Source organism: Vanessa cardui, chromosome 15, assembly GCF_905220365.1.
Source record: "Vanessa cardui chromosome 15, ilVanCard2.1, whole genome shotgun sequence".
In the NCBI taxonomy this organism is placed as follows: domain Eukaryota; kingdom Metazoa; phylum Arthropoda; class Insecta; order Lepidoptera; family Nymphalidae; genus Vanessa; species Vanessa cardui.
The window spans coordinates 12,198,418-12,225,966 of NC_061137.1; the positions used below are offsets into that span (position 1 = coordinate 12,198,418).

At 32.9% G+C, this 27,549-nt stretch overlaps 1 protein-coding gene across 5 annotated transcripts in view; it reads right to left on the reverse strand.

The window, feature by feature from the left end:
- The window catches only part of LOC124535804 (protein PALS1), a 186,687-nt gene that overhangs the window by 117,706 nt on the left and 41,432 nt on the right, over positions 1-27,549 (reverse strand). For 4 of the 5 annotated variants that reach the window (XM_047112158.1, XM_047112159.1, XM_047112161.1 and 1 more), the window contains one exon: positions 26,749-27,209. In XM_047112158.1, the coding sequence (XP_046968114.1) occupies positions 26,749-27,209 (461 nt within the window). Of the gene's footprint in view, positions 1-19,624; positions 19,966-26,748; positions 27,210-27,549 lie in introns of those variants that run through there. The other variant, XM_047112163.1, reaches the window with a different exon arrangement.

The following is a 27,549-nucleotide window of genomic DNA, read 5'->3' on the forward strand; positions in this document are numbered from 1 at the left end:
AATTGGTCTTAATATAATACATTAACCATATTAGGTATCCGTGCGAAGCCGTGGGTCGCTAGTTTAGAACAAAATAGTGAAATAAAAAATATCTTGCAATTTCTTTATTGATATCTGCTGTTGTTTGAAACATAAGAGCCGGCGTAGTACTAGAGGCTTAGATTTAAGCAACGTTGAGAAACAACAACATGGAATAGTATTTTGCCCAACGGTGGGATTGTATGGCATTAATTTATCAAGCGTGCTATGAAAATGACTCAAAATACGTAGGAGTACAGTCACCCGATTCTCATAACTCACTTTAAATTTAATTGAATAGAATTTCTCACTGACAATGGCCGTCAATACGAACAATTATTTGCACCCATGAAGACGCTGCTTATAAGAAAGGTAATAAAGCGGTTTACACACCAACGCCCATGATCCTGTACATTTTAAAAAACCTTAACATAACTGTAATTATCTTTGACTTTTTAATGTACAAAAATTATTATTAATCTACATTATTTATTTTGACTTCAGTTATATTTACTTATATTAATATTATAAATGTGTAAATCTGTCCGTCTGTTATTCGCCTTTTCACGACTAAACCGATGCAGGCTGAACCGAATTTGATGAAATTTGATATGAAGCAAACCTGAACTGCGAGAAAGGCTACTTTTTGTCTAGCACATGATAAAGGCTAATACCCTAAAACGCGGGCGAAGTTGCCGGCGACTACCAACTAGTAAGTACATATATTTATTGTGTGAAGAAATCATTAATCAAAGTATGTAATTCAAAAAAATCGTCAAGCTGATGAGCACTGATTTTATCATGATAATCCAACCAACATCACCATTGATATAACTCCAAACGACCAAAAACGCACACCACCAAACGCCCGCACACATACAAAAACACAAAAGCAATAACAACGTAACACATTCAACGGATCCACACACACATGCACGTACGTTTATTATAGAAATATACGCCCAAGTGCTCAGGTTGATTGTCAAAATATTAGCATATCATACATATTTCTGCGGCTGTATCACAATGGATATTATTCTAGAGTCTGCAAGCAATTGCTGCCATAAGCAATGTATGTGAGTCAAATACCGCTATACGGGCGCTCTTACAATACAAGCTACAGCAGGAATTACAGATGTTACTCGCAAAATGAGATTTTAAATTTAATACAATAATTTGTAGGGGTATTCGTTTGTGCGATAAAATGACGCTGGCAATTTTAGCTCAAATTATATTTGTAGAGACGTTTATTGGATTTTCTGTATATGTATCTATAACAATATTGTATGGGTGTGTCCGTTTGTTATCCATGGTCAAACTCCTGAATCGAGATTGATGAAATTTGGTATGAACCAAGCTTGAAGGAAGGACATAAGTTACTTTTTTAAGCGTAAAACCTGATAACCTAAAATGAGAGCCAAGTCACGGTCGAAAATTAGTTATATTTTTTTAATAAATAATCAATGATTTTATCAATTTTCAATCTTGAGATTGAATGAGCAAAAACTGTGATTATTGACAATTGTTAGTACGACTAAAAAATAATAGTTATATTTGGATTTATTTTCTTTTTTTTTAATTATGACAGTTATCGATATTTGAATTAATAAGACCTAAATTGATATAAATAATTATATTTACAATGTATTTATTGAAATCCTTTTAGATACACACTTCAGTACAGTAACAAGTACACACGCCTACACGACGAACGCGCGTACAAATAAACATTGTGTACATGCCCTATTAGTGTGGAATATTAACGTGAGTGCTAAGCTTAAAACCCATACCGCCCTGTCCCGTTGTCTGACTGAATAGCGATGAAGTACATCTTAGCTCAGCTACTCACAATGGCCGTGATCGCAAACCATTATTGGCACACCCTTAAAAGGCGCGCCGCGTGGGAAGCATCACATCTAAGGCCGTGTACACACATACAAGTTACTGATACATATATTTATTAATTAAAGTTACAGTTCATTAAACCGATTTTAAATTTACTTAAAAATAAATAAAATTATAATATGTGTAAAGTTTATACGTAAATTGTGAATATATTTTTCAAAAATATATTTATTTAATTGGCGGGGAAATTTCAAATAACGTATCATACTTATTATTAAAGTTTAAAGATTTAATTGTAACTATAATACTTGTATTTGATTATATATATTTTAAATATGACTTATTAAGTTATATTTATAACCCCCAAAAGCTAAATTTAGCTATTTTTGTGTAAGCGTGGGTTCCAACCAACCACTCATCACAAAATCAATCGTCAGTAGACAACAGATCAGGCAGTTTTGTTCGATTGCAGGTAAGACAGACTACCTACCGAGACACTGCATATCAGTTCCCAAGGTTAATAGTGCATTGACGATGTTAAGAATACTTACATTGATTAAAACTTCAATGACAATGAGCTGTGGTGGCCTGTATGCCAATGCTATATAAAACCATATTTCACATAGTCATAACAGCAAATTACTCGAATAAGCAATAAATATCGTGTTGTCAACACGTTCACTTATGAAAAACGTATCAATGCGTCATTTCGAATTAACACAATTAACGATGTGACAACAACAGCTTGTAAATTTTACCACTGCTGAGCTAATACCTCATCTTCCTTTGAAGAGAAGGTTTTTTGTAACATTTTCCAACACGCTGTTCCAATACGGGTTGGTCGAATATAATATTTGAGACAAACAAAAAAAAAACCCGCTGAGTTTCTTTCGCCGGTTCTTCTCAGGTCAGGGTATTTTCTTTCCGAACCGGTGGTAGTGTTTCAATTGACCATCAATAAGAAAGTGTAATGCTTCTATATTGAATAAAGTTATATGAGTTTGAGTTTGACACATGTGGTAGAATCTCTACAAAATTAGACACATAGTTTCCTCAGTATGTTTTCCTTCACCGCCGAGCACGAGATGAACTATAAACACAAATTAACGCTCCCTAACGGTGTGAATGGCTTTCAAAAATCACACCGAGCGGGTAAAGTCTGACATCTGTATTTTCTATCATTAACATACATATATGTGTGAAAAATCTTCGAGTCCAAACATATATGTATGCTGCTGAGCGGTTCTGTTAGAAATACGAGATTTTTTGTCTTAAAATGGGGGGGTTATCTGTTGAGTTACATATAATAACATCAATACTCCATCATTTCTGAATCGACATGTTTTTTTTTTTGGTAAGAGCTAATGGTCCTCTCCGTTTGGTCTAATTTAAATTTAAAAATAACATTTGAATTGTTTTTTTTAATTCCTGTTATAATCACACGCAACTTTGATGCGAGTGGTACAAAATAAAATGTATTAATTATTAAAGTCAATATCGCATATCACTACGACATTCAACAATCGTGTTCTGCGGTGAGATTAGCTTGTTCTTACAGAATAAGTATCTTCAGTTCAAAAGATACGACCACGTGGAATGAAATCATTTCCATCTGAATACATGTATGGAATAACGAAAATGATTAGTAAGAAATTGTTGCAAGAGATGACGTGATGATGGCAACAATCAGATATACAATTATAAGCCTTATTGTTCACCTATAGGGTTTATAATATAATATATATTTTGCATTTTATTGTATCGATCTGATGGATTGATATTATAATTAGGTATAACATATTACAATTAATACTAAATAACACAAAGCCAAAAATTAAAATCATTCAAGTTATTTGGCGACGAAATAACGCAATTAAAAATTAACGGCTATATTCCTTAAAACAGCTGAGAATAATGAAAGTCAAAAACAAGCGGTAAAAGTCGTTAATTAAATAATTCTTAAATGACAAAGCTACTTACTGCATTACTGGAATACGAGTTTATACAAGAAGTTTCTAGAATATTCATACGTCAAAATTGAAATGGATTTTAATGATTTGTCTAATTGGCGCCTGTGGTAGGTAGAGTTTGGATGTTGATAATGATTAAAATTGTGTACCAAGGAAAGCTTTATAAGCCGTTTTTCCTCTAACAGATTCAGACGTTTCGGAATAATAGAAAACAAACATCTCCAATTTATGGATTATGATATCTACACAATTGGTGTCCTTTAGATAAGTCTTGATTTCGATTACGACAGAATAACTAACATTCATATAAAAAAAACAATAAACAATCTGAATCAATGGATTCATATTAAGATCGTGTAAAATTGCGAAGTCATTTTGTAGATTTATATACTGTATCAAAATGGCGGATGATACAAAAATACTATTACAGAAAATAATCTTTCAGTGATAACTCTACGAATAAATCTACGAATTACGAATATATACACTTTCAACCTACCAAATTATATAAAATAATAATACAATTACCGTTTAATATTTAATTTTCTGACTGGCAACACAGTAATAAAAGAAGATACACCAAAGCACATGTGCACAGGAAGTACATAACATTACACGGAATTAACAGTGCAAGTGTTTGTGAAAATAATATGTAAAACGTTGAATTCGTTTAAAATTCAACACAAGTGCATTTTGAAACAATGGCTTGTGTAACGGCGGGAGAAAGTAAAAATTGCGAATTAATTCATACGGGCCGTATCATTTCTCCGTGTGAATGGTACATTTAAATGTTTTATGCGTGCTTTCTTTTTGAACGGTCATGTCAGTGGAAGCAGAGCTCGCCGTACAATAACTCGTAGCTGTATAGAAAGAGCGTGTTTCCATTAAATATCCGACCAAAATGACGGATGCTCTTGATAGATCGCGTTGATTTTTTCCATAGTTATTTGACGTTTTATTATTGGATTGTTTCATGTATGTTTTACAACTTAATTACTGTATGCGTTATATTTCATGTGGCGATGTTCAGGAACGCGTCCTTTTTTTTAACATCTCGCGTCATCTTTACTAGAGTAGTCGATCTTCCGTCAAAATAAGATGACGGGTGGTTTGACAGCGTCCTATGCTCGACTTAAAGCAGTCGTACAGTACGAAGGCGTACGACTGACTTGTACTTTTTTATATACTAAAGGTTTGTGGACGAGCAAATGGGCTACCTGATGGTAAGTAGTATTAACCATTCCTGTCATCCCCAAGGCGCCACCAAAAAAAAACAAAATTAAAATAAACTTTATTCAAGTGGGCTTTTACAAGCACTTTTGAATCGTCATTTAAAAATCAAGTGAAGCTACCACCGGTTCGGAAAGTAGATTCTACGAAGAAAAACCGGTAAGAAACTCAATAGTTACTCTTTTTCAACATTTAAAAAATACAAAGTCATGTTAGTTAATACAATTATTTAAATTAATATATCCTGCCTGGAAGTCAACAGATATTTATTAATACCACGTTTTTTAGCATCTACAAAATCTTGTATCGAATAATATGCCTCCCATGTCTCCCATGCCCCAACCTTGGGAACTAAAATGGTATGTATATGTATGTATGTAATGGTATGTACTGTTGTTTGGCGGTAGAATATCTGATTAGTGGGTGGTACCTACCCAAGCGGGCTTCCAAGTACAGACTCGTGGAAACGGGCCGTAACAATTTGGCTCTCAAGCTTGAGTTTTGCAACGTCAATTAGCTTGATTAAAAACTACTTTTATAATAATTCTCTGTAGTAAATAGCCCGTTCATTTTAAAGTAGCTTAGCTCATTCTTAACGCAACCATTTACAACCTAACCACAGATAACAGATTACAAAAGAAACAATATCAAAATAAATAGTTCGAGGATTTAGACTGATTAGAAAATAAGTTCGGTTCTCCATAGGCTTCTTACTGACAGCTGTATGTAGTATATGAATTTTATAACAACCAAAAACTAACGAAATGAAGTTCCTAAGAAATGTTAAAATATTCAATCTTTTCCACTAGATGCATGTACACAAATACAATATAAAAAATATTTATATTATAAAGTTCGTTAAAGTAGGCACTTTCTCTTAAGGATAGGAATTGCAAGTGATGAATCATACATACAATTAGAGCAAAATTTTATCAGACAACTCGACTCCAGATGAGTTTTCCTTTACTTCCAAACACGAGGTGAATTACGAACACAAAAAAGAGCACCATATCTTAGTGGTCCAGTACGGATTAACTGGGCGATCTCAGCTCCTTATAACACACCGCCTGTTTATGTAACGTTGTACATTCTGTATTTAATACCCAACTTATAGCAGCTTCCATGAAGCATTGTAACCTATGACTATTACTCCATATTATAAAAGAAAGTCACCCGGCCGCGTCTGTCTGTCTGTATTTTCGCGATAAACTCCAAAACTACTGAACCGATTTTCATGCGGTTTTCACTAATAGACAGAGGAATTCATCGGGAAGGTTTAGGTATATAATTTATTGAGATCTTTGTATGAATAATTTGAAATACAACGACAAAATATGTCGGAAATAAGCAGCAAAAAATAAATAAATAAAAGGTAAGTTTATTAAATAAAAAACCTATTTCCACTCGGGCGATGCCGTGACGGGTCGCTAGTTAATATTATGAGAAAAAAATTTGAATAGCAGTTAGTTCGTAGCCGGTGATCCTATGAATATATCATTATAATTTTAACCTTTCAAGCTCATACTTCTAACATGGGTTTAATCCGATTACATTTAAGCAAACATATGGGATACCCGGATCTTTTCTATCGGAGTATCGTGTCGAAGGACTTTCATGATTATAAAATTCTAGTTGTTGCCCACGACTTTGTTCGCGTTTTATGGGGTTGCTTGTCATGAGTTAGGAAAAAAAGTAGCCTATGTTCTTATTTGGAGTTCAAATTTGTTTCACAGTAAATTTCATCAAAATCAGTTCATTGGTTTAGTTTTGATAGAGCGGCAGACAGACAGAGTTACTTTCACATTTATAATATTAGATAAGACAAAATTTGTCGGACAAAAAATATATAGAAACAAAAGTGAAAATTTTTTTATCAATTACAAAAATATGTTCCATTTTCTATGATGCTTATGACGTTGCCGACAAAATATGTTTATATAGCTATAAGTTAAGAGTCATCTTATCTTTTTTTTTGTTTACTGCCATATGGTTGTATGCTTTGCAGTATACTTTTAATAATATCAACTGTTCAACCTTACGAAGGGTGCGTGATCGCCTGTAGTACGAACTAAAACATACATTAATTTTTATATGTTAGTAATAAATTTCGATTTTTCGATCATTCATATAAATTCGTAAATTGTTATGATATAGATAAAAAATAGTGTACGAAATTTGAAAAATAAGTTACGTGTATAGTGTCCCATTATTTTTCTAATTTTACACATATTACAACAATCAAATCAAATTCTAAAAAGGAACACATTCCAGAGATGCACATAGATATTACTAGAAAACATTTTATTGGTCCCGACGCAACGGTTTCAAGATGGCGTCGCGTCGCCTTTCCCGCCACCTGACACGCGCGTATTGCGTTACGTTACACGATGCGTTGCAACCTGCTGTATCTCTTACAACTGCCTCGGGTAAATCAGACTGTGACTTTAGAGACGCATGACGAGAAACTTGAGTTGGACTTCTTGGCCCTTTCCTTGGCCCCATTCTCTATTTTGTCGTCAACGTATTCACTTCGTAACCTTCTTAGTCCTTTATTTTAAACTTCAAACGGTAAAACCTTTTTTGTCATTTGTGTATGGTAAAAATATATTTGTACTGTATTCTAATTTTTAATTTAATGTAGCAACCCTAAATTATGAAGTTGTTTTTTTGGCTAGAATAATATATTAATTTAAATTTCTTATTTTATTATTATCTACGACGTTGATAACAAATATACAATAATTACCAGATATATAGTAATAATAGCAATAGAAAAGCAATGTTGTATTGCTTTTCTATTGCTACTGTAATAGTATTGGTACCTTACCAAAAATCGACTATAAACCCATGTGACTAATAGGCCAGCAATTTGAACCATCAAGTAACAAGCGACCGATAAGGCTTTGTTTACCGCATTATCGTCTGAGCACGCCTTAATCCCTCTGAGGAATTTTAAGTCCGACCGTCCACCGAAATTGATGTCACGCTACTAAAACTATCTGTATAATCTTTGAACTGGTAAGTTATGAGATCAATACATCACGTACAACTGTATAAATTAACATATGTATAATTTTACGTACATTTATGTAATACGTGATTATTAGTAAGTATTATGAAATACATATCTACCACACAATAGTTGCATGATTTTTTTCGTTATTTTTAGAATAATTTGATTCGGTATTTAAATGATTAATTCAAAACGTCATTGTTTGTCAAAAATGTGGAAAATTTATTAAATTTGTAGGCGAATTGATAAGGACATGTTGTGTTAGGATCTTTTGAGTAAGTTCTGTTACAAATAACTGCATTTACCCTAACTAATATTATGAAGGGGTACAGAAAGAAGGTGACTTATAACTGTCACCATCTTTCAATAGCAGTACTAATATTATAAATGCGAAAACTCTATCTGTCTGTATCTGTCTGTTGCACATTTTCTTCCAAACCACTGAAGAAAATTTGATCCAATTTTGTAGGAAATAAGTTTTAACTACGAGTAAGGATTTCATTTCTTAAAAGCCTTTAATGCAGTTATAGGGCCCAATGCTGCAGATGTCCACGTGGTACTCACTTTTAAGTGTGCCTTATGATCCTTATCCAAATACTTCATAAAAAATTACACAGGATACTTTTTATACCTAACATTTGACAACTAACCCCAAAACGCTAAGTCACGGTCAGCAACAAGTTTTCTATATTTCTAACTATTATATCGGCCGTCAAATGGTACATTATATGTAGTATCGTTAAACAATAGCATTGCAATGTCCCAAAGAAAAGTAAGTGCGTCAGTAATTACGACCGACGTACTTAAATGACGTGTACGACGACGTATTGTCTATTTAAAGTAACCATTGCCAATGGCACCAATTTTCTACATGATATAAATAAGTTCGAAATTAAAAGTCATTCATATGCTAAACCAGCTGTTTTTATCGAAATGATTACGCATTGGTTGATTAAACATCCATTAATCTTCAAATATCCAATGAGCATTCATATAATTTAAATATTTACTTTTTCGTTGGTATATTGGTTGACGTATTTAATATATTTATTTATATTTTATCTGACGTTTATATGAAAACAATAATTGTAATAAATAACTTGTAAGAAACCCCGCTGAGTTTCTTTCCAGTTCTTCTCAGGTCCGAGGTGTTAATTTCCGAACTGGTGAGATTTTTTATCAACAAGCAAGAGTGAGTTCTATTTTGGATAACGATTTTTGACTTTGACTTTTTTGGTGGGCGGACCAGCAAATAGGTCACATAGTGACAAGTAGACTAGTTAAAAAATCAAAAATCAAAATAAACTTTATTCAAGTGGGCTTTTACAAGCACTTTTGAATCGTCATTTTACAATTAAGTTAAGCTACCATCGGTTCGGAAAGTAGATTCTACCGAGAAGAACCGGCAAGAAACTTTTTCATCATTTAAAAAATACAAATTCATGTTAATGTATTTGTTATCTTTAGAAATATTTTCATATCACCTATGCGTTTGGGATCATAGCAGTCTAGAAAATAACGTGCAGTATAAAACTTCACTTGTGTTTGCGTGAGACAGTAAATGTGTATAATTGCTTATAAGTTTGGGCACACAAATGTGCACTATAAATATAATAACAATAATACTTTATTTATTTCCACACAATTACACAATAGGGACTAATGACTATTTTTATTTTCTACATTTAAATACATATATAAATCTATATGTACAGTCGAGGTAAAAAGAGGTTCGTCACCTTAAGATCTATTTTCGTGTGCTCAGTATGAGCAATAATCTGTATTACCGATTGAGAATGACATATTGCGTCGCAATGACTTGACGTTCAGATTCAAAAGGTACTAAGAGTTTAAGACTTGATAAAGGAATGAATTTGAAAGCTGACGGAGGTTTTCTTACTCTGACTGTACAACAAAATATAAATATAACAAATGAATAAATATATATGGCACGAATGGTTGTCCACATATTATATAGCTGTAATTTCTGTTATTATAACTAAGTCTGTAATAAATAATGCGTTTTGCTTTCGCCTGTCTCCCACGATCGAATGGAAGACGAACTTTAATCCCGACGAAGAATGTTAATACGTTATTAAGTTCGGAAGTTCATTATTTAGAAGGCAACGCACAAGTTCTGTATTAAGCGCCTTAGCTCCGTTACAGGATACGGGAGATTATTGTAACTTGAGCGACGTAGTCGAGACTGGCATCTTCGGTATTTATACACGACGAATGTATCACTTGGATCAGTGGTAGAATATCAGAATGTTGTTCAAAGATTACCGATTCGAATTCGAGTCACAATTGACTTTTAATCATTAAACACAAATTCACTTTGTATTTTTAAATGTTAAAAAAGAGTAACTACTGAGTTTCTTGCCGGTTCTTCTCGGTAGAAACTACTTTCCGAAACGGTGGTAGCTTCACTTAATTGTAAAATGACGATTCAAAAGAGCTTGTAAAGCCTACTTGAATAAAGTTTATTTTGATTTTGATTTTGATTACTTAATTTTCGATACATAAAATAAAATTCGGAATTGATGACCTCCGAGATTGAGTAGTGTGTACACCGGTTTTCATGGGTACGCCACTCCAAGGTCCCGGGTTCGATTCCCGGCCGAGTCGATGTAGATTGTCATTAGTTTTCTATGTTGTCTTGGGTCCGGGTGTTTGTGGTCGTTACTTCTGATTTTCCATAACACAAGTGCTTTAGCTACTTACATTGGGGTTAGAGTAATGTATGTGTTATTGTCCAATTATTATAAAATATAAGTAAATAAATATAAAAAAGATACAGATTTGGAGTGGGTTCAATACTGCAAGCCTAATAAGCGAAATATTGAAGCGTTACTATTTTAGTTTGTGTTTATTTATTAGAAACACAATATGCATATTCAAAAAACAATGCAATCAAAAGTACAAGGACCAATACAGTGTGATTCATAACCGCTACCGGTGTTTACAGAAATATTGAATTACAATGAAACGTTAAACACTCTAAAATTTGTGTAAAAACTCTTCTAGTAAATTAATTGAGGTATTGTCTATCATCGTTAAGTAATGTTGTTGCTCAAATAGCTGTACTAATTTTAATATATTTTTAGTAGCGACACGCCCTGACTTCGCACGGTTGCAACGCTGATACTTAATATACTACAGGATTTGTTTATTTACGACATCACATTAGAAGCTTCTAAAATTGACAGCGTTCCCTTACTATATTGTCCATGTATTACATACAAAAACCTTACCCACGAATCACTCTATCCATAGATATACAAACCACAATGAAATCCATTGCGTGATTTTAAAGGCCTAAGCCTACATAGGGACAGACGGCGGTAAGCGACTTAGTTTTATACTATGTAATGATAACGACGATGTTCACGTGTCCCATACGTGTACGTTTGACGTCATATAAAAAGACACGCTCGGTTTTAATACCATGTGATTAAAAACATTTTTATTTATGGAATAGTTTGGCGGACGAGCATATGGGCCACCTGATAGTAAGTGGTCACTATCACCCATAGACAATGACGCTGTAAGAAATATTAACTATTCCTTACATCGTCCATGTGTCACCAACCTTGGGAAGTAAGATGTGGCTCACTCACACTTCCAACCGGAACACAACAATACTGCGTACTGTTGTTTAGGGGTTGAATAACTGATGAGTGGGTGGTACCTACCAAAGGGGAGCTTGCACAAAGCCCTACCACCAAGTATATCATGTGATATCTATCTTCTTTACGTCCATTCCAACCAACTCATACTATTTATATTATACCTACATAAGAATATATGTTAAGAGTAATAATAAGAGCATAAAAACTCTAAGGAACTTCTCAAGGACAATGGTTTATTCCACCACGCCAGTGCAGCGCGACTTAGTGGATAAACGATTCGGAATCGTTCCGCACGATACAGCCAAACCTTTGTTATGTAATTTATCATATTTCATCTTTAATGATGGTGTTCACCATTAATGAAGCTGCGGATTCAAAGGTTCAATGTCCGATCAGGTATTAGTTGAGATATTCTCAGTAAGAGAACGGAATTTTTAAAAATCGAATTCATAGACAATTTATTTTCTATTTTTTTTTTAAATTATGAATAAGTATCAGAGTTTTATTAGAAGTCAGCTGCAGTTTATATGCATATTAGAGAAATTATAAGTTTCACTTCTGTTCCGGTTATAAGTTTACTATCTATGCCATAAAATTACATCCTAAAGTACTTATAGGCTTATTTTGAAAAGTTAATTATATTTTATGATGCACTTTTTTTTTAAATAAGGCTATTTCGGACAATAGATAACATTTATGACGCACGGTCTCAAACGGTGCTCGCTGATTTTCCTTAAGCATTGTTCATAGTTTTTAAACGTATTAAAAAAAAATGTCAGCCCTGGAATCATGACGTCACGAAGGACGATTAAGAATTCAAATGATATCATACATACAATTAAGTTTCATGTATAGCTGACATTATTTTTATACTTTGGAAATATAATCTTTAGCGATTTACTTGACTGTTTCCCGGTAGAATCTACATCCCGAACCGATTGGAATTTTACATTGAATTTAATACTTTAACACGACGATGCTCTTTAGGACCTTTTTGAATGAAGTATATTTTTATTTGATTCAATAAACAGCTGACATATCCTATTGGTTACAAACCGTGAATATTAAGAGAAGTTTGCGGGTTCAAATTCGGATAAAGTTAACTTATCATATGCTTAATTTCTGTTTATATTCATATCATGTTCGGAGGGCTATTAAATCAGCGTGTTGGAATGAGCTATAAAATGATGTCCATACAGGCTATTATTATATTTGTGTGGAAGCGATCTCGTAAATAAAATAAAAAAAAACCGCTCCTCATCAAGAATCAAGCAAACAATAACCAAGATTAACTGAGACTCATTTAAGATAAGCAACAATAGAATAAAACCTTCGCAAAATGTTACCTGGAAACTATAAAATCGGGCGTTTCTCACGAATGCCGAAACGAAAACAACAAAGAGTAGCCTCGCATTCCGAAGTAATCGCTGGAGATTCCCAAAAAAAAAAAACGAAACATCCAGGTAGGCCGTTTTCGAAAATGACGTAACTCACCGAGGAGCCTTGAACTCACGTTTTGTTATTTATTTGGAATAACATTTCGAATTAGCCGTTTCGCTTTTGTCTTATTTTGTATTGTTCTGTAACGTTATCAACTTCCGTGATTGTTAAAATATAATTATTCTCTAATTGTGTTTATGTATGTGGGTTGATATGAGATTAAAATTACATATTATATTATTATGATACAAGAAACATCCTCAAAGTCTACCAAACGGTATTTTATCTAATGTACATTTACAAAGGTTTAGATTTATAATTTATTGTGATTGTAGGTAAATTGGTTGAGGTAATTTGATGATTGTCGAAGTTATTATAACAAGATAAGCCAAAAAATAAAGATGTATATTGCGATACTTTGCCCGGGAATTCACGTGAAACGAAAAATATTTTCTAGTAGGTAGGTAGTGTTATACTAACAAGTTCAAATATTTACATTGCATACGCTTGCAAAATGTCACACATGTAAAAAATATTCTTTTATACTAATCGATATTCCCTTTTATTTCTTTGTAAAATAATAAATCTATAAATTCTTATATATTTCAAACCTTTTATTAAAACATTTTCATACGAAAAAGTAACTTTTTAAACATAAATAATATACCCGAAATAACACAATGATTGCAGAAATTGCTTTTTACTTATCAAACCGCCTTTATGCATTTTCCCTAGAATAAAGAAAATGTACTAAAGGTACATTTTCTTTATTATATTTACAATACGGCGTATTTGTATTGTAATATTAACGAACGACAAAGATTGATAGTTCAAATCCGATCAATCACAGTTTCCATATGCTTAAGTGGTTTTATTTCATCTTGTGAGCGTTTAAGGCAAACTTTGTAAACCAGTGTGAGGCTGAAATACACTTGTATGTCCATAAACTGGGATCCAATTCTTTTAAGAAATTGTTACTTTATCACAATCAAAATGAAACGTAGTCACAGTCATGACGTTTTGATATTCTACTGATAATAATCTACAATTCAATTACGGTTCAGATAGGGATATATGTAATTAATAAGTCAATATGTAAAATTTCCCCTCGGTCACAATTAACGATTAGGTTTTTCTTTATTTTAGCCTCGAAACTCACCTTAAGAGTATTTGTGCAATGACAAGTGAAACATTATATGAAAAATTTATGTTACAAATTCAAATTTCACGTCGCGTATTCCTATGCAATTATCCGAGCGCGTTTTTTTTTTTTAATTTTCAAACCGAATGTTACATTGTTTGGAGCCAGACAAGTCACTTAGCGCCAAGCGGTTTCAAATTCGAATATAAAAAAAACCTAGCCACAGAAAAAGTACAGATAAAAAAAAAATAAAGATACGAAACGTGCATAACTTTAAAAGGGCACTTGTGACATACGAGTGGTTCCCAATTTAGCACTCGAAATACTTATCGGTTTCAAGTTTAATCGTTTTAAATTAAATGAAACTGGTTCAAGCTGATAATTGCTTTCGTATTAACGACGCTGCTAAACCGATTGGCTTACAAATTAAAAGTTAGTTAGAGAATGATGTCATCAATACTATTATAATAATTTCTAATAAATACTCACTTGTGTTAAGTCTATTTTAATTTGATTTCTGGGTTTTTTGTATATAAATAAATGTATGAATCCCTTGTTTGTTTCGCAACTAGCAAACCGTCCTGTCTTCGCTCGCGTCGTTTTGATTAAGTAAATGATATGATACTATTTGCGATAGCACTCTGAAAAAATGGAGATTACTACCGATGATTTAGATGACGAATTTCTTTTAAATTAGATCATCAGTTCAGACACTGCCATACAAATGTAACCACTATATAATATGATAGATAATAAAGTCATGTGTTGTTGGGATGACGAGCAATAAAAATGAAAATGAAAGCATCCATACTATAACTTGATGGCATTTTGTGATTTGAACCTCAAAACCCTCAATCATCACTATACCCCGTCTGTTAGGACATTCCCTTACACCAAGCACCAGCTATACTGCAGTCAGCTCAACATCTATATCTTTCAACTAAGCACCAAGGCAATTTGAGCATACAAATACACAGACAAACCAAAATCTACTAGTTTATACTAATATACTAAATTAAATTAGTAATCACATTATGTTAAGTATTTATAGATCATTATAATACATAAAACTTATACCACAAGGTGCAACGCGTTTGGGTGAAAGTTTTAGTAAATTATAGTGAGGTATCAGCGGAGTAGCACTTTGCAGTTTCAGCCGCTTTAAACAGATTTAAAGCGGGTCCAAACTATAACGTCTAGATTATGACAAGACAAGCGTGAATTTCATGTGCTTGAATATATAAATAAATATAAATTACATTGCATTATTGACAAAGAAAAAGAATAGCTACTAATTTTCGCAATAGTACTTATTTGTATTATATTGTTAATTTTTGCGCTGCAAATGTATTAAAGTTTTTTACATATTGTTATTGGAAATAAAATTGATATCAAAAATAACATATTAATATAATATTATTAACATATTATTATAATATTTTTTTAAGAATATTTAATAAGAGGTGTCGATTGATAATATCTACATATTTTGGAAGGCTTTGGAGATGCTCATTAGATGCGACGAAAAGATCACTGGGCACTCAGACGAATTGTTGTATAATCATTTTAAATACTTATTTTTACATATAAAAATTTGAGCCTAACATAAATATAGATCATTTTATTTTAAGGTAATTTAGTCTTCTAAGTAGGACAACATTTCGACCACCGCATAATGACCGTTTTTCAATAAAGTAAGAAACCTAAATCATTCCTTGCACATGGATCTAAAAATTCTATAACAATACCTATCTTCACAATCTACTGCCATTTTTAACTAAGCCGGCTTACTAATTGTTTAAAACGAAACAGCAATAATAAAACGATTAGACAAAAGATTAACTGTTTTCAAGAAAGAAAAATATTTAAAGATCTTTTTAAGTAATATGTCGTATGGAATGCCAAGATACGCTCACTATTTATGTAAATGTTAATCTTGTCGATTAAAATAGCAAATTATGAAAGTATAACTTAAAATAAAGCAACTCGTAAAATACGTTACGGAAATGCCGTCAATTATAAAATTTGAATATATTAAAACTTTACTTTCAAATTTTTTTTCACCTGCATCAATAAATGTTTATTTATAAGAGAGTCGGTTCGAGAAACTATTTCCGGAACGCATCCAGAATCCAGATTCTATAATCCTACATACATCGAATATTAAGGCGATATCGCGGGAAATCCGAACGCATACGGAATAAAGATCCGAACCATACAACCATTGTCTCCGTAAATCTATGAGAGAAAATTATATACAATGAAATATGTACCTTATCGTGTCACCATAAATTCCCTATTCACTTAGCTGTAATATAAGTTATGACGTCTATAAAACCTGGAATAAGATACGATAATTCCCGTGTAGTACATAATGCTAAGCTATGATATGAATTCAAATGGAATATTCCGATTTTAAGACGTGTTACAATTGGTAGATTAATATTAAAAATTGACTGACAAACGACGGTTATATCTGTCAAATACTTTTTTTCTTTTATTTATGCCAAATAGCCACAGATTATTTCGCCAATGTCACATGCGATGCAAGACAAGATAGAGATTACAGGCTCAAATTAATTTTGGAGGCATAATAATACTTGCCTGAAATATGTAGGGCTTTGTGCAAGCCTGCCTGGGTAGGTACCACCCATCAGATATTCTACCGCTAAATAACAGTACGCAGTATTTTTGTGTTCCGGTTTGAAGAGTGAGTGAGCCAGTGTAACTACAGGCACAAGGGACATAGCGTCTTAGTTCCCAAGGTTGGTGGCGCATTGACGATGTAAGGAATAATTAATATTTCTTACAGTGTCATTAACTATGGGTGATTGTGGCATCAGGTGGCTCATTTGCTCATCCGCCCACCTATTCCATAAAAAAAAGTTAAACAAATACGTCAATAACCTCGCACTGTCAACTGTCACTTAGACAGTTCAATTTGCAAATAAATGTAAATTGTAAATATAAGCAATATTTGTTCTGTCTATCTCATTCATACCCTATATCTCTAGTCAATATTGTGAAACGTAGTGTATGTACGTTCGTACTTATTTGCATCGCATTGTGTTAACATTCGCTTTCAACAACATTATATATTATCGTATTTGTTTTACTCTCTCAATAGACATGTCATGTGATATTTGATGAGCATTTGGTTTTAATAAACATTGTAACAATTTTTATACAGTATAGTATTGAATCGTATTGTCGATGGATGGCAGACCGATTCTAAAAATTCCTTTTCGGAAGGGGACGTCGTCAGTTTTGTTACAAATTTTCTTTATAGAGTTTTGTCATGGATGTCTCGTTCAAGATATCTTACATTAATGCGACGGAAATTATTGATTATACGTGCGTCTGGATAAGATAATAAAATAGAATTATAAAGGTTTTTTGAAGTTCTTTTTTCGAATAAACCTTCATAATATAACGTGTCTCGACTTGATGAAATGATGCAGCTTGAATCATCATTTAAATTCATAAATTGTTCAATGATTTTAAAAATAACAATTGATCATAAATATAATGAATTTTGTAAGTAAATTGCTTTTTAAATATCAAAAAACCCCTGATGTCATATTACCTTCGCTTTGACATTGGCATGGGGCATTCAATAAACCTTGACACTCAATGCTGCCAACCGTGAGACCTAAAAGTCTTTGTAATGAATGAAAAACAATACAAACTCTTTGCTGTTAGCCTTATTTAAAGACAGATTCTTAAATTGACGATACGAAAAATTATAGTTTCCCATGCAATTTGCAGTGAAAATATTAGTTACGTTGAAATTATAATGGTTGTCGAAATCCGCTTCGATAAAAGAGAAAGTCAATATAAATTGATTCGTAGAACTCAATTAAACACTTATAACAACATACCGACAAAATACTTCATAATTACGAACGAGTTTTAATGGTTGTTAGTATTATGAAAATCGAAGGATTTTTAACGAAGGCTCGTATATCTATTCTACATAAAAATTCGCTAACCCTAACTGCATGGCTTGACGCCTACCCTTCTTCAGAATTCATTTTCTGGTGGGCTGTGTTTGCACCAGCACAGGCGTTGAGGCGCCTACGTGCTTGATTATTATTTGAGGCACGTAACAAAAGTTCCCTCACGACACCCACGAGGATGAGAGGATCTGTTCTACTGTGATAATAGTTAATACTGCTTACGTACACATTAATCATAACACTCAAATTTTAACTTAACAATCAATAACAGCCCTTACTCAACACCTGATAAATTTACTAAATTTGATGTAACTATGTACCGACATTGTTGTGTGTATATTGCTAGAAACAAACCCTTATCAAGGCATGTTACATAATTTACTCCTTCGTTCTTAGTCATACAATTATATATACCTAGATATGTATATATTCGTTTCAACTTTCAAGTGTTTGTTACAGGATTTCTTAATAAGACTTAGCTTAGACGCTTGGGGATTGGCAGATATACACAATTCTGCGAATTCCCTACGAAACATAATTAGTTGGCCAGACTTTAAGTCCTTAGTTAATATCAAGGTTCCATTTGCTCTTCAGGGCAGCCGGTTTCATTAACGAATATTGTAGTGGCAGATACAGAAAGACCTATAAGCTACACAGTAAGAATATTTAATCAGTCACAATTATTTAGTCAGCACTTTTTGATTCTAGATAAGATTTAAAAAAGAAAAAAAGATTTCATAACTAATAGACAGCCCCAAATCTAATTATTCATAGCCATACATAATGAATATCAATTAAATATTACTGTTAATTTAAAAATAGTTTTGGCGAAAGCATTTTCTCAATATTTATTCCGCGATTCATATTACATACAACAAAACATAACATAATATCGATATCAACAAAATATTCAAATGACAACACGATTACAATTATAAATATAAACAAAAAGTAAGTAGGCTCTGTAATAGCAGGTTGGCTGTCGACACCAACGAACGCCCGCGGCCTCTGCCATCATTTTCCCATGCACGACCAATTCCATGCACTCCGGCACATCGCATAGTGATAGACAATACCATTGCGTACGTGGTTGAAATAGATGCGAACTATTAAAATAACCTTAAAACTATGTCTCATAACCAAACCATCGAGTATTTACTAAATATAAGTCGATCGAAATAAGGAATTTTCAAACTATCAGTAACTCCGTAGGACTTTCGCCCGTGGCCACAGAATACATGCTTTCTCATTGATAAACATAATTTATTGCAATGCAAATGTAAATTAAGCAATAGCCGCAATTGAATCTTGTTATTGTAACGTACCTACGTTTAAATCGTAAAACAATCCATACATTCGTGTAAGTAATACGTTACCTCTTAAACAATTTGTAATGCATCCTTTCAGAACGTGATTTATTCACATTTCACAAACACAACACTATCACGATTATTATATTTATTATTCGAATTCACTTGTATATTTTTTAACACTGAAACTCGCGACACAACCGCTCTTGAGCTAGATAGAAAAATTCTAATTTAAATTGAAGAAGTGAAGAGGAGCGACCGAACTCGCGCGCGTGAAAGAGACGGGTATAAAACGGGTCTCGGTGCGCCGGCGCACAGGTGGGGGACAGGTAACAACCCCGCGTTCTCGAATAGACTAGGGATATTTTTTTTTAAATAATTCAAATAACGACAAGTGTCTCCGGGGGTCGCGTTCGGACTGACTGTGAATCGGAAAACCAGCGTGACTCCGAGTCAGCAATATCATCACGTACAAGTCTGGGGCCACGCTTCGTTGATTGTAGGTACGGTTATGTGTACGATAATAATATAAAAAAGAAGAGATAAGAAATTTTAGAGTATACGTTTCAATGCTTAATAATCTACTGAGAATTTTTTTAGGGAGAATTTTCCTTACTGTTAGTAAAGTGACGTTTTATTAACAGTTAATATATAAATGTTTAAACCTTTGTCATTGGTCTGGATCTATTCATTCACGAATCCCTCCACATTAAATAACTATTTTAATAAAATAAACTTGACATATACCTAAATACAACCTCATTTATTATGTATTTTTCATGCATATTTTTTTAAGAAATATATAAGAGGGTTCGCTTTGTGATTGAAAAATAGATTTAAGATCTGAAAGATACGAACAAACTTTGCTATTCTGGTGTGCATGACAGCTACGCTTAGCACTCATCAAACGTCATACATACTACTTTTCTAGTCTAATTAGTGGCCAAGTGTTGCCCACTTTTTTTTTTGACGTGATCTTAGCTTTAAAAAAAAACTTGAGAAAATTTTAAATAAAATAAATTAATATCTAATTTATTATGTGATAATTAAAATAAGTACTACTATTTTACTTCTAAGCGTAGCATTTTTTTAAAGTTTGCGTAATGATAGCCCATAGCTCGTGTTTAATAATAAATAAATTGCGTATGTATTTGCAAAACTGATATGAAACGACAGACATTGTAAATTATAATGTCAATACTTTAAGGACATAATTTGTTTTTTTTTTTATACAAATAAAAACCAATATATATTTCTTGTGAAATAATTATACAGCCAACGATAACGACTCAGCTTCATAAGCTAATGACAATTGTAATCAACATAACTTCGTCTGCTTAAACTTGGAATCGAACTCTGGTTATCAATCTATATTAAAATTATAAATAAAAATAACTCTGTCTGTCTAACCGCTGAACCGAATTTAGTATGAAGCCAATTTGAACTCCACGAAAGGAGTTAGGTTATTTTTTTACCTGATACATGACAACATCCTAAAAAACGACCGAAGCCGCGAGCCACTACTAGTTAAATCCACTTGATGGTAAGAGGTCACCATCACGGCATCACCCATAGACAATGACGCTGTAAGAAATATTAACTATTCATTACATCGTCAATACGCCACCAACCATGGTAACTAAGATGTTTATGTCCCTTGTGCCTGTAGTTATACTGGCTCACTCATCCTTCAAACCGGAACACAAAAATACATAAAAAAGAAAATATACGACACAATGCGCCAAATTAATAATAAACTTGCTCTACCCTACCTTATTGACTGTATGTATATTCAGGGAGTTATTTATTGCGATTTCGGTTGGTGGTAAGTCTTTGTGCAAGACCTCTGATTAGGCACCACTAAAATCATCAGATATGACCGCCAAACAATACTGTTGTTTATAGATTTGAAGGTTGAGTGAGCCAGTGTAACTACAGCCACAGGCGTAACACTTAGTTCCCAAAGTTGGTGACATTGGCGATGTAAGGGACGGTTAATAATTAATATTTCTTACAGCGCCATTGTCTATAGGCAGTCACCACATACCATGATTATAATGAAATAATCCATAACAATATATTACTAAATCTTCAAAATAAATATGCGAGCATCTGCAATAAAGAATATAATAATATATTTCTAAGCATCATTTCTAGACAGGAAAAGTAACCGGGTTTTTACCGTGCTTAGAAAACATATATAACTGTGTTTCGCGGTCGGCCACCACGATGATTGTTGAGACCACTCTGGTTGAGATCATTCTATATACAAAACCCATTACAATATCTGTAAATATTCTATTTAAATGTTTGACTAAACGTTTTACGTGTGGTAATGAATGATAAGTTAATACTCTATAGTATGTTTATTTGCTTATTTGTTACGTATTTTCATCTTCAACTACAATAAGCATGAAATTCAACAGAAAAAAGTCATTTATATTGTACAAAAGAAATAGCTGCCTATCTCGCCATTCGACGCTATTAGTCGCTATAGATTCTCACGTCAGTTCAACCCGAGAAAGCAAGTGCGTGTAAATCGACGTGTCAAGTTGACGAATATATTAGGTCATATTACAAGTTATTACGTTTGCGTAAAGATCATAACCATATAAGAAAAAAATATTGATAATTTGGGATATCGTACTTAATTCGGATGTGATCGGTTTTACGAATTTTGACGATGCTACATCTAATTTGTGTCGTGCTATACCTAATATCTGGAAACGAATACTCGGATACTTGAATGTACAAATATCTAAACTTAATTACAATTCCTGTTGCTTGTATTTTAAATTTGCAATAAATATCCATTTATCTTGATTTTCTTACGATCTAATATTTTTTATTCTATTATTTTACTTACAAATAAAATCAAGCCGTATAAGGTACCAGTCTTTGCCTTTCCAAGAAAAAAAAAAAACATCGTAAAATCTGACGCGAGTCTTCATTTCAAATCAATAACATAATGTTTTCGGTATTTCCTAAAATCACTTGTGTTTAAAAACTAATTGCAATGCTGAGGTCATCGATACATCATTATTTCTGAGTAATTAAAATTAGTTTAATAAAACCGGTTTGTTAAATAAACTTGTAGGTAGATTTGATGGTGTAAGCTAATGTTACCTTGAGATTGAATGTCGTAAATTAATTAAAGAATTGACGATTGATATTGACAAAGTAGTATACATATATATATTGCTTTTAATAATCTGGAGTGAATTAATCCTATTATTATTAATCATCATTATCATTAAATAGTATAAAACTAAGTCGCTTGACGCTGTCCGTCTCTGTGTATGCTTAGATCTTTAAAATTACGCAACGGATTATTTTAATACATAGAGTGTTTCGAGAGGAAGGTTTTTGTATATAATACATGAACAATATAGTCAACAAACACTAATAATTTTAGAAGTATCTAATGTATTGTCATTACTAAACGAATTAGGTACTCACTATATTTAATATCAGTATTGTAATACTGTTATTATAATACCCGCGTGAGGCCAGGGCGGATCGCTAGTTCTAATATAAATTTGTTAAGTTTAGTGTTAGTATGTATTGTATTCCTTTACATGTGTGAGTGTAAAAAAAAATATTGGCAAAAAAAATTTCATTGTAGTAATGCTTATATGCTTCATCTGCTTTAGTTTAAAATTGAATAATAATCATTTAAAAACGTAGACGTTAACGAAACAATTCCTCATTGTTACATATAAAAGTTATCGTTATACAAGCTTAAGTATCTTTTCCAAACACAGGTGCAGAAAACAATAGCCGACCGAATACATGAACATGTGCGCGTGCGCAAGTTTATTTGCGCATCATCCGTTATTATTTCGAGTGTTCTTTAAATTACAATGAGGTGAATTCTTATACGTCTGTAGTTGAAGTAATTACGAGCCTGTCCAGTTTCGATCCAAGGACGGTTTTAATGATCGAAAGGCAATTATAGAAGAAGAACGATTCCTACTCGTAAATATTTGATTAGGATTGTCGTCCACAAAACCGTGAAATCAGCTAAAAATTGTGAACCTGTTTATCGCTTCAGAATGATTATGATGAGATTAATTTGATTTTATATATTGTCATTTATGACCTTAAACTATATAGACAGATGTGGACTGAGAAGATCTTAGTTCCGTGTTTCCGGTAACGGTATACACTGCATTGATCTTGTATTCCTATGTATATTTATAAGTCGAGATGGCCCAGTGGTTAGAACGCACGCATCTTAACCGATGATTGCGGGTTCAAACCCAGGCAAGCACCGCTGATTCATGTGCTTAATTTGTCTTTATAATTCATCTCGTGCTCAGCGGTGAAGGAAAACATCGTGAGGAAACCTGCATGTGACAAATTTCATAGAAATTCTGCCACATGTGTATTCCACCAACCCGCATTGGAACAGCGTGGTGGAATATGTTCCAAACCTCCTCCTCAAAAGGGAGAGGAGGCCTTTAGCCCAGCAGTGGGAATTTACAGGCTGTTGTTGTTGTTGTTGTTGATCCTGTATTAAAGCAGCGATCATATGGTTTTCGTTGTTGAAGGAAAGAAATTCCACGACCATCCCGAAAGACATTTTCCAGATATATATTATAAATTAGCACGTTCCCTGAACGAGTAGATCAGTAGTTTAAAGTAAATCAAAAATCTCCTTTTGAAGACAATAAGTATTATTTTAAGAAATAGCAGATGTAGGTATAACACGCATAACTGTTCGAGACACCAACCTTACATCCGTTTTCCTTGTATTGAAAGCAGAAATTAAAACAAGTTTTTTAACGCTCAATTTTAACGTATATAGTTGATAGTGGTTAATTAATTTATATGAACAGACGAGAACTTTTTTATGTGTATATATAAAAGTGAAGTAAAATATAAGCCTGTTATTGTTCCAGCTCGACTAAGACCTTTTTGAAGAGAAGGTTTCAACTATAAGCAAATATGGGCAGGTTTCCTTAAGATGTTTTCCTTTCTGTTTTTAGTGTTACTTACCCATGATTGAAGCCGCGATCTTTTATTAAGATTCATATGTTTTAATCACCTTAATCATCTCGAACCTTTAATACAATCTACTATACTATGTGAGAATGCTTCCATGCTATATGTTAGTGAAATATATTTTATGTATCAATGAGTCTCTAGTAGTTATGAAATGAATTGTCTTGAACATTGATTTACAAGCCAGATTAAAAAAAAGAAAAGCCATCAGGAGTGCACGGTTCAAAACTTTCATTCGCAGTTTAGTTTTCGTTTTTGATGCGTCCCTATAAAGTTTCGATTTTAGAGTTCTATTTTTAAAGTTTTATTAATGAAAAATATCTTATACTTAACTAGCGACCCGGTGCAATACTGATACTAAATATACTACATAATTTGTTTATTTACGACATCATATAACAAACATCAAAAATTATTAGTGTTTCTGTAATATATTGTCCATGTATTATATAACAAAATCTTCCTGTCGAATGAATCTATCTTATAAAAAAAATCTATGAAAATCCGTTACGTAGTTTAGTAAAGATTTAAGCATAAAAAGGGACATATGGTCAGAGAAAGCGACTTTATTTTATACTATGTAGTAAAAAAAAAAAAAACAATCTAATTCCAAATTTAAAAATTAATATCGTTTTGTTTTTGATCGTAATAAATGCGTAGATGCTGCATAATTTCTCCATTCAATATCGATATTCCATCTGTTCCTGGTTAAAAATATTCAGAACGAAAGGGTCATCGAAACATTACAAATAAAATTGACCGATTAAACATAAAAATCATATAAAAAATTGCGACATTACAGGCAAACGAACGTCCTAATCGCAGACCTTGAGCGCAATACAGCGGGTATAAATTCCGCTGTTGAAATTTGTAACATTTTCATAGTTAACTTTTCTATTACTAATTGTGACTGTATAAATATTAGGCAAGCTATTTCAAATATAACAAATTCCTGTTCAATTAAACCTGAGGCAGGTTTTTACATGCCTTTGCAGAAAAGGAGTGTAAGGTTTTTCATAATTGAGTGTCCTTAGCCCACCATAGTGTTTAAATTTCTAAACAGTTTTAAATGTATTAGGTTTAACAAACCTTATATCATGCCGATTCAACAACAACAGCCTGTGCTACGGCATTCTCTCCCTTTGAGGGGAAGGTTTGGAACATATTCTACCACGCTGTTCCAATGCGAGTGGGTAAAATGCACACGTGCCAGACTTTCTATGAAATTAAACAAATGCAGGTTTTCTCACTATGTTTTCCTTCACCGCCGAGCAAGAGATGAATTATAAACACAAATTAAACACATGAATATTTAGTGGTGCTGGCCCGGGTTTGCACCCTCAATCATTGGTTCAAAATATACATACATATGGTATATTAAATATGTATCGTTAAATAAAACCGGCAAACAATAACATTAGTCGTTAATCGACTTAAAATAGGTAATCAATTAGATCTCGAGAAACCTTGAACGATCGTGATTTCGTGCTCACTTTCTACCACGAATAAAGATTTTATTAAATAGATTTCAATGTATTTTTATTATAAAAACAATTTCTCTTTAATATGTATGAATTACAGAATCAATGAATTTAAAAAACCTTTGGCTAAATATGGTATAATAGCTTCACTTAATATAGTTTTTAAATGACGATGTAAAAGCCTACTTGAATAAAGTATATTTTGATTTCATTTGATCTGGTGAATCTGAGCAAGACATTTTTTGTCAATATCGATTTTCTTTTAAGCGTTTACCTAAGTCCTGTTTAATCATTTACTTTAATATTATTTAAAATGTCAGCACTTTATATATTATCTTAGGTGCCCTTTGACGACAGTGGCCGAGTAGTACACCGGTTTTCATTGGTACATCACTCCCGAGTTCGATTCTCGGCCGAGTCGATGTAGAAAAAGTTAATTAGTTTTCTATGTTGTCTTGTTTCTGGGTGTTTGTGGTACCGTCGTTACTTCTGATTTTCCATAACATAAATGCTCTAGCTACTTACATTGGGATCAGAGTAATGTACGTGATCTTATCCAATAATTATTTACTTATTTTTCTTGGTTATTTTGCTGTTTTCTTATGAGTATTTCAGCGAAGTATAAAATTCACTAAAAGTCCTATTTTGAACACAATTAAGAATGAAATTAACAATCTAACAGTCCATCAATCAACAACTTACCCCTTTTCGCCCGGTCCCAATTTATTATTCTCGACGACAGCCGTCGCTCGGATCCTGTGGTCGGGCTGCTCGCCCAATAGCTTCTCACATCTACCGTTGTTCAGTTGCTCCCTTACAACATTGTACGCTTCACTTTTATCACTAATCACTTCACTTTCCTTCACTTCACTTTCAACAACGACTTTAACACTTTTTTCACTCGAATCCTTTTCGTGTTTTTCTTGTTCTACTGTTATTTCTACTACTTCTGCTTCTTTCTTTTTATCTATTTGAATACCGTTGGCTATGATGGGAGCCGGTTTGGCTTGCAGTGACTTCGGCTGTGATTTCGGTGACGATATTGTCGGCTTGCTCTCGATTGCTCCGTTTTCGTTGATGGACGTGACGTATACGGTGGAGTTGGCGATGTATCCGTTCAGATCTTGACGATTCTCTGGCTGTGTTCGCTTTCTCTTATTTAACTGAAAGAAAATAAAAATAATTGAAATTAAAATTTGCCTGCCACATTTAACGCTCAATAAAACACTTGAAGTTAAATAAATTCTTATATAATTCTATTTAAAGTTTAGCATTCATACCAGTGGCGGATTATTCAATTTTCAGTAGACTATTCCATTTTTGCGGCCCCTACTTTTTTCCCAACATTTATGATTTGTGTTCTATCGTCCTCATTATTAGTATGATTATAAGCTAGGTGATATTTCTGTCAGTTACTAGATTATTTTCCCAAAACGCTATGTAGTGACGAGTATACGGATTACGGACGTAGTGTGTATACATAGTTTTTTTTTTTTAATTTCT